We start from the raw sequence: 8442 nt of genomic DNA on the forward strand, positions 1-8442 counted from the left end.
GTTCGCGATATTGTTTATTAATGTTTATGTTACTGTTTATTGTTGTTGTTTATCATTGTTATTATTGTTGTTGTTATTGTTATTGTTATTATCATTGTTATTATTTATCTGTTTATTGTTTGCTTTTTTTTTATCGTTATCACATATCTTCCCTCCAATCTAGCCCCTTTCGCATGATATGGTAGTGGAGAGAGAAAATTTGCATGTTGTTGAATTGAACGGGTGATGAAATGGAGAAATACGTTTTGAATAGGAAAGGAAAGAATACGTTTTGAATGGGAAAATTTTTTTTCTCTTTGAAGATGAAAGGGATAGTTTCTAGAGGGACAAAAATAAGATAGAGAGGGACGAAGGGAGAAGGGAAGTTAACGGAAAAGAAAATACAAGTATACGTAATATCCTCAAAACTTCGAATGCTTTTCTTTTTTCTTTCCCTCTCCATCCTCCTCTCTTAGTATTATCTTTATATTTGATGGTTTCTCTTTCTTTTTCTTTCCTCTTTCCTACTATCTCTTCTATCTATATGCCAAGATGTTTATATATTTATGTTTATATATATCTCTGCATATATCTGATTGCTTCTAGTAATGATGGTAATAATGAGTATACTCTTCACGTTTCTCGCCTCTCTCTTTTCCCTCTCCCTCTCTTATTTCATTATTCACTCTTACTACTCTCGCATTCTCTTTTCCTTTTCCTTCTTTTAATTTTTCATTTGTTTCGTTTTGTTTTCCTCTTTCTTCATCGACTTCTACTTTTTCTTTTTTCCCGTAATATCAGGCAGGATTCATTAAACAGGAGGAATTCCAGTATGCCGGATTGAATCTTCTCCATTCCTCATATTAATTTATCCATTCGGTTAGTTTATTTCCGATAGTTTGCTTACTTTTTCGGAAAAACGGACATTTTGTTTGTATATCTTGTCACATTAGTCCATTGGGATTTTGCGAATCTCATTGTTTTATAAGAGCTTATTATGTCACATAAGAAATTCACGTGATTTTCTGAATGTCATCTACAAATATTTCCACAATTTGTTTTTTTTAAATTACTGTTATATTTGCTCATAGAATGTGAAATGCGAGGTTCCATTTAAATATCAAATCCCTCTGGTTGATATTTAAATTAAATATCAAACAACGCTGATAAATGTTTATTGTATGCGCAAGTTTGTTATCAGATTGTATGCATGAAATCACAAATTATTACTATTATTTTTTAAATCTCCATTTTCCATTTTTTTCTTTTTTATTTTGAAGTGCACTTCATATTTCCATTAAGGATTAAAGTGTTATGGCTTATTTGAATAATTTTTGTTCTCTTCACTGATAGCTAATTGTTCCATCGTACTTATTATAGTGATAATATTAATTATCATTCATCAACCACAAATCTGGAACGATTAATCTATCTTATAAGCAATTTATTGATGAATGAAGTTGATGAAAAGATATGAAGTTTTCAAAATTTTCTTCCAAACCTATTTATTCTTTTCTCATATTTATCGTTTTTATTCATCATCCTAACAATGTCATTAATTTTGTTTATTATCCTTTAGCATATCTCGAGAATTGATGGATTGATTCATGTTTTCATTATTCTACTACAACTATTAGGCATCATTTTGTCTAGGTTATTTTTCTAAGATAAATTTTCTTCCTTCTTAAAAAAAGAAAAAAGAAAAAACAAATAAGAATTCCCAAAAGGGTATGGATTTTCTCTCGGGTTTTTAGTCATAAAATAGGAGATTGTTATCAATATTTTAAGACAAAGAAAAAAGAAGAAAAAGAGAAATTTTATCGATTTCTGCAAAATGTTCAAAAATGATTTGGAGATCAATGATTCCCAAACTTTCCTTCATCTTTGGATCACTTTAGCGTTTTTATTTATGATGGGGAGATTCGGAAATAATTGATTCTTTAATTACGAGATAAGCTTTAAGGGAAAAATTTGTGACATATTAGTTTATCAAATATTGATAAGAACAGTTCCTGCCTTTTTTTTTTTTTTTGTTCTCACTGCGCCGTTGTTTTCGCAGATCATCGGTTAAGCATTATGTATTATAAGGGTGAAAACCGGTTAACTAAAACCGAATCAGTAATAAAAATCGATAAGTATGTTCAAATATATTTTGTTCTAACAAATATCGCTTCATAGGATATCACAAAAAGTTTCTCGCTCATTTTAGAAATATTTCAGTGTAATGTTTGATGGGGTTTTTTTTGCTTACTTGGCATTGCGACGATACAACTAAATGATCATCTAATTATTTAGTAATATTTAAATTTTCATTACAAATTATTTATAGGGTAATGGTACTATTCAATTTTCCAGCACTTCATTTTATAAGAGAATGACATTATCGCATTGGTGAAGAGGAAATAATTGAACGGAATTCAACTACTTGCATGTATTCAATAAATATATTCAAAATTAAAGATGTATTCAAAATATTCAATAAAGTTAATCGATCAGGAAAATTTGATTTTATCAAATTTTATGCTATTACAACACAAATTTGATTTCTTTTTGTTTTTTTTCCCTTCCAAAATTTGAAATATTTTGGAAGGAAAGCGGATACTAGTGAAGGACATAAATGGCATTACCAAGGTTACGAGCTAATGCAAGTATTGAAGAAAGAATGGTTCATCCAAATCATATGATTTATCAGAAATTGGAAAATTTGGTGCAAACAATGTTAGATCCTGATAATGGAGTACCTATTAAGACTGTTAAGAGTTTCCTAACAAAAGTATGTTTTTCAATTTATTATTTTTTTTGCTTTTTTACAAAAAATGTTTGATTAAAATTGAAAAAAATGTTTGATTAAAATTGAAAAAATATTTTATTAAAATTGAAAAAAATGTTTTATTAAAATATGTTTTTCAACTTTTCATTTTTTTTTGCTTTTTTTTTCAAAAAATGTTTGATTAAAATTATATAATTTACGAGAAAACGTAATGTGTTTAAATAATTAATTGTTTGCATATTTACAAAGAATAACCTTTCTACTTCTATCAAATATTTGCAATATTCATTTTATAATGAAATTATTAATTTTTGCCAAATTGTGGGCTTATGTGATGTCTTTATTACTTTTCCATTATTCTACATCCACAATAACGTATTTCTATCATTATTCTCTTATAGCAGTAATTATAGCAGTAAAGTAATTCAATAAAAGTTCGTTACTCTTTAGCAGTAATTTTATACCTGTAAAATGGTATCTATCTTATTTTTGTAATGAATAAAGAAAACAAAAATAATCATATCCATCTAAGAACTTAGTCATAATCATTATTTTGCACTAATACCTTTCGTATATTTTTCTTTTGATCCTGTTTCAGATTCCTTCCGTTTTTACTGGTCAAGATCTCATCGCTTGGATTATGAAAAATATGAATGTGACAGATCTCGGTATATTTCTCGCATGTTCTTTTTTTTTGGTTTCTTTATTTTCTCGGATTTATATACTAACTGGCAGTATTTGCGTAAATTTATCATGCATTAAAATATGATTGGTTGAGCTTAATTTGAAGATATATATCTTAATAGTTAATTATAAACCTCGAAATGTTATTACTTGAGCTTTAATGATATTGAGCTGTACTGTTTGTGTGTATAAATATGGTTGGATTAGCTGAATTAAAAAGTAAAAAAAAACCCAAATGAGAGAATGTGGAAGTGATCCCATTTGATAATTTTTAAAATTAACTGCTTGAAGCAATAGTAGGATCAAGTGATTTGAATCAGTTTGAAAAACGAACTAAACGGTTAGGCTTTGAAATCACAATTAAATAGTGAATTCTAGATGCTGTCTTTAAAACGATCATTTAGTTAGTTTGTTGCAAAATATATGTTTTGAATAATACTATAATTAGACATTTGTGATATTAATGATGATGATGATGATAAGTGTTTAAGGTAATATGTTACAGGTTATGATCTTTCTGGAATGAAAGTTATAAAATAAAAAAATTTTTTTTCCAGCTGATGCACTTCATTTATCCCATTTGATCGCATCTCATGGCTATTTATTTCAAATTGATGATCATGTTTTAACTGTGAAAAATGATGGTACTTTTTATCGATTTCAAACTCCTTACTTCTGGCCATCGAATTGTTGGGAACCGGAAAATATGGATTACGGTTGGTTATTTCCTCTCATGTTGTTCTTTTGATTCCGGTAATGTTTATTATAATATGTGATATTGTTTATCTACTTTTGTCACTGATGAGACGGGAAGTCCTTTAATTGATTCAATCCTTCCAAGGTCATTAAGCTTTTCTATAGGATGCGGTCAATATGTTTAAGAAGTAGTTGCATATCGAATATAATTGTCCAGAAAAACTTTATTATTGACCATAGGCATATTAAATGACCCTTGCAATAGCCGACCAATTTGACCGGACGATATGCATCCCTCTATGTCATAAGCAGCAATAAATTTGCCGATTTCATTAAGGAAAAACTTTGTCGGTATTTTGAGGTTTTCTCCAATTGTTTACAGCCGTGTATTTGTGTAAGCGTACTATGCAAAATAAAGCACATTTGGAATTGGAAGATTTCGAAGCGGAGAATTTAGCGAAGTTACAAAAAATGTTCAGCCGGAAGTGGGAATTTGTTTTTATGCAAGCTGAAGCTCAGTATAGGTATTTATTTTCCATACATTCCCTTTTCTTAATTCTTAATTTGTTATCTTGACATCTGTGTGTCCTTTGCAACGTTCAGTTGAATAGTATTGGAAGAGACATTATTACTTTTAACGTTGTTCTGAATCGGAACTTTTTGTTTTTCATAAAAACTTTTCCCTCCTATTTTCGGACATCAGTACATCATTTTCTTTTTTCCAATGATTTTGATTCATTAAATATCGAGTTAATCATCATTAATCGATCTTACATGTACCTATTTTAGGGTTGACAAAAAACGTGATCGTCAAGAACGACAAATTTTGGACAGCCAGGAGCGTGCTTTTTGGGATGTTCATAGGCCTGTGCCGGGTTGTGTAAACACTACAGAAGTGGATTTCCGAAAACTATCAAGATCAGGTATGATAATGAGCACTTATTTTCTTTATTGGAGATATTTCAGTAGGAATAAATAAATATATTGAATATGAAAGGAAAATTTTCCCTTTTATTCTCTGGTTACATAACCCAATCCTACAGAGCAACAGCTGATTAATTCATTTAATTCAAATCTTCATTACTTTTGCTATATTTATAAATAACTTATTGCACATTAGCAAAGGTTACGCGAATAATTATTTATAGGACGGCCGAAGTATAGTTTATCTACTCATGCTGCTGTTGCATCGTGTTCGAATATCACTTTACCGTATTCGACTTCAGCTGCAGCTGCACATGCAGCTGGACAAACGCCTTCTTGCTCAAGTTCCATTTTAAATGGTGCAACTAATACATCTTCCTCCATGGCAAATCAACAAACACCACCCTATGTATCACCATCAGCATCATCAGTACAATATTACAGCCAAAGACCTGGTATTAGACGGTGTACTAGAGTGCAGGATACATTAAAACAGGAGGTATATGATTTCTGCTTGATAAGTGATGTTTATGATAAACGTGAATCTTTCTATAATCGAGGTAGATTAATTTAGAATTGGCATATTGTGTTATTACAGAGTTGCTAAGAACGTGCTAGGGTTAGAAAGAAAAGGTTTTTAAATTAAGGCTATGGTTAAATTTTATTCGCTGGTTATAAATAGACAATATGACCAATTTTCTGCCGGTTTTCCCTTAAAACAAAAACTACAGTTCGGTTCCATTTTAGTTTCTTATCACTTCTAAGGTGCCAGTATTTCGCTTACATTGCAACACATCTTCCAGTGTTAGGATTATTGAAATGTCGAGAAAGGTCTTCGCATATCACTCTGTACGGAAAAATATCCGTGTGCATTTCTAGGTATTTTGGTTTATTTACAGATTACTGCTTTGGAAGCACGACTAACGAAGAACGTTATCAAAACGTCCAAGGTTATCGAAAAGTAAATTTTTGTTTTATTTTACTAGCATAAAATTAAAAGTCAGCAAACTGGATTTGAAAAATTAAAGGATTTTCAGCACTACTTTGACTTTGAAAAATTAAAGGATTTTCAGCACTACTTTGACGATTTTTTATTAAATTTTGAAATCTTTCCTCAGATATACTCAATTTGTTAACATCCAGTGTGGTTAAATCTTTTTTTCGAGATATCCAGCATGGCTAATTTTTTTTCGAAATTTGGTTTGAAAAACAGTTCCAAAAAATTGATTATATGATGAGTGTTAAGCCTCCTTAATCCCTTATCATCATCAATTTATCTTTGTTTCATCTTTCATCACATATATAAATAAAAGTCATATATATTATTGTTTCTTCAGTTATTTGCAATATTTCGATCATCGTCGTATTTTTGATCCATTTCTAACTCAACCTGGCACAGCAGCTGATTCATTCCAGAGTCATCCAAATCCATGGATTTCTGATACCGTTGATTATTGGCAACATGATAAAATGTATGAAAATGTTTGTAAAAAAATGAAATAGAGTGAAAGGAAAAGCGTTGCATTATGCTATCACTTTTGCCATAGTGAAACATTCTTGGTAGATTTGTAAACCAGTTCGTTAGCGACAAGTTATATTAAATAATTGAGTAAAGAAAAATATAAAAATTTGTCATTTAAGCGTTAATTACTTCTGTTTGTTTCTCCTCACCACCTTAAAATGAAGAAAAGAATATGAGAAAAAAAATTTGACGTCAAATTAGGTTAGTAATAAATCATTTTGCGTTGTTGTGACTGATTAAAGGTAATTTTCATAGTACGATAATGATATATTTTTCATTCTTCAGCACCGGTGATATATCAATGCGTCGTTTGAAATTATGGGAGGAGAGCTTTGAAGAATTATTGTGCGATGAAATAGGTAGGGAAACGTTGCAGAAATTCTCCGACAAAGAATATTCTGGAGAGAATTTACGCTTTTGGTGGCAGGTAAGTGATTTCTTTTCAGAATTTTTATTTCTTCCCTATTTTTAATAAGATGTATTCACCTTTATATCATTTATTATGCTTCTCACCATTTTTATATCGGTTATCATGTTATGACAAATAATATGATGTAAGAGTTTTCATAGTATTTCTAAGACATCGAAGAAATTAATATTTTGCTTAAAGAAACTGGGTGGAATAAAGAATAGCTAGTTTCTTTATGTTGTTGTCAAATAGCGGAAGAAGAATTGCTGGAAAACTAAGATATAAGTAGTCAATAGACTCATTTAATTTGCCAAGTTTGTTAAATTATTTTGTCTCATTTTGTCAGTAAATTAGTTCTCGTAAGACAGGATAGTTTTCTTTTCACTTAGGTCCAAAAACTACGGAAATGTGCGTGTCGTATGGTACCTGTGCTAGTGACTGAAATATATAATGAATTTATTGATAAAAACGCAACATCACCTGTTAATATCGATTGTAAAGTGATGGATCAGACGGAAGAAAATTTGAAAAATCCAAACCGTTGGTCATTTGATGAGGCTGCGGTAAGAATCCAGTTTTTTTAATTTAATCATACTGTTGTAGAACTTGATAATTTCAAAAGTAATTGCTATCAAATGTTGACATAGCTCATCAAGTTCAGCTACAAGTAACATGTAACGTTAATTCGATTCTCTGATATATATCAGCATTAAAATATTGATGTAAGTTATGTTTTAGAGTTTCAGCAATATTAAATTTAGATTAGGAAAAGCTTTTTGCACTTAAACATATCATGGTAGAACAATTGAATAGAATTTTCAACAACGCCAGTTGGCCGTAATGAAGGGTCATTAGGACTATTTAATGTAGCAAATCTCGTAGCTGCTCCAAAAATATGCTAGTATTTACGTTATTAGTATTTGTCGAATGAAATTCGTAGTAAAAAATATTAAAAAGCAGTTTCGTTTGCATAAAGATCCTATAAATTTCAGGATCATATCTTTTGTTTGATGAAAAATGACAGTTACCAACGATTTTTGCGTTCCGAAAATTATAGGGAATTGCTCAATCAGTCGAAGAAAAAGGTTGGTTTTAGAGTGGAAATCGAAATGGAATTTAAAAATCGGAATGGAATTTCAACTGGATGATCTTGCTATGTTATCTAAAAATGGCATTTAGTGCAGGAAACGGAGGGAGGGTGCTTGAATATATTTCCGCGTGATCAAGTCCAAAACTTCACCTATTAACAAGGTCGAAATAAATGTTTGGTTCATTGTTATTTGAAAATAATGAAATTCAAAAGTTGGGATTTTTCTGATCATCTCTTGTTTTTCCGTCTCTGCGTCGAATTTTCCAGGACTTTTCTGATCGTCCTTTTGTTTCTTAATAGGTTTTTCTCTATGATTGACTTTTTTTTTTTTTTTTGTTGCTATTGTAACAAATTTTTAGTTCACAAGC

The 8442-nt window shown here is 30.2% G+C and overlaps 1 protein-coding gene across 1 annotated transcript; it reads left to right on the forward strand.

Moving 5' to 3' along the window:
- Nucleotides 1–2596: 2596 nt before the first annotated feature.
- LOAG_10503 (regulator-G-protein signaling egl-10) lies at nt 2597–8132 on the forward strand (the record flags this gene model as incomplete). The annotated part of the gene is made up of 11 exons (XM_003146027.1): nt 2597–2752; nt 3348–3417; nt 3991–4149; nt 4512–4653; nt 4919–5052; nt 5278–5552; nt 5953–6014; nt 6391–6525; nt 6861–7002; nt 7374–7547; nt 7977–8132. 11 exons carry the CDS (start codon nt 2597–2599, stop codon nt 8130–8132), a joined length of 1605 nt encoding a protein of 534 aa, XP_003146075.1.
- Nucleotides 8133–8442: the final 310 nt, after the last annotated feature.

This window comes from Loa loa, assembly GCF_000183805.2.
Source record: "Loa loa unplaced genomic scaffold supercont3.106, whole genome shotgun sequence".
Taxonomy (NCBI): domain Eukaryota; kingdom Metazoa; phylum Nematoda; class Chromadorea; order Rhabditida; family Onchocercidae; genus Loa; species Loa loa.